Source organism: Sphaeroforma arctica, assembly GCF_001186125.1.
Source record: "Sphaeroforma arctica JP610 unplaced genomic scaffold supercont1.11190, whole genome shotgun sequence".
In the NCBI taxonomy this organism is placed as follows: Eukaryota; class Ichthyosporea; order Ichthyophonida; genus Sphaeroforma; species Sphaeroforma arctica.
In genome coordinates this window covers 1-855 of record NW_014029368.1, presented here as the reverse complement: position 1 = coordinate 855, position 855 = coordinate 1, and the positions used below count along the sequence as shown (strand labels likewise).

General features: G+C 41.4%; 1 protein-coding gene across 1 annotated transcript; it reads right to left on the bottom strand.

Annotated features, from left to right (window-relative positions):
* Positions 1-590: 590 nt before the first annotated feature.
* Positions 591-759, bottom strand: SARC_17564 (hypothetical protein; the record flags this gene model as incomplete). The annotated part of the gene is made up of 1 exon (XM_014288345.1): positions 591-759. A coding segment is annotated over one exon (169 nt), but the record flags the coding sequence as incomplete, so codon positions are not given.
* Positions 760-855: the final 96 nt, after the last annotated feature.

Genomic DNA, 855 nt, shown 5'->3' with positions numbered 1-855 from the left:
TATATATATAGAGAGAGAGAGATATATATATATATATACCTGTATATGACACTTTTAAATGTCTATATGTACTAGGAGCTTGCGCGCTGCACGAATGTCAAATGATATCCTGAGGATTGTGTCCAAGAACACACAGACATTTCCTGCGATATTGTATTTGTGATTCTCCGCAGGACAAACCAGCGCAAGACGGATGGCGAGAGATGGGTGAAAGTAATACGTGTTGAAGAGCACGTACATGCGTGTCTACGTATATGTATGTGTGTTAAATGTCGTTTATACATATAACTTGTCAATAATTACATGGAGATAGACTAGATAAATATGTCGCCGGTGCTGGACAGCCGTACGACACGTCCAGCACTAATTATAAGAACACAGCAGCCGCGCCGGCGCCTTTTGCAAAATCCAGCAATAAAAACATTACGCCGGAATATATAGGCAGACGCTTCACACCTGTGTATTCAAGTGTGTGGTATATGACTGTGAGCACACTTGCATGTGTATAGAGCCAAATTTCCATCAAAGTCAAACGCGTTTTTGTTGAACCGAATAGCCAAATAAAAATACTTCAATACTTAACCCCCGCTCTAATCCACCAAATACGACTTACCAGCCACAGCGGCCACCACGCACTTGCCATAGGTAGAGATGAGATAGTATACGGAAGTCACCTCGATGCTAAACATCACACCCCCAATGGGTGTACCAAATGTAGACGATACACCCACACTCACACCAGCAGACATCATTTGCTCTCTGTAAAAGAAATTGAAATGTAATATAGAACATGTTTCGCACAGATGTAAGGCTATAGTGCCAAAGGAATATAAATACCTTAAACCCCTGGTAAAA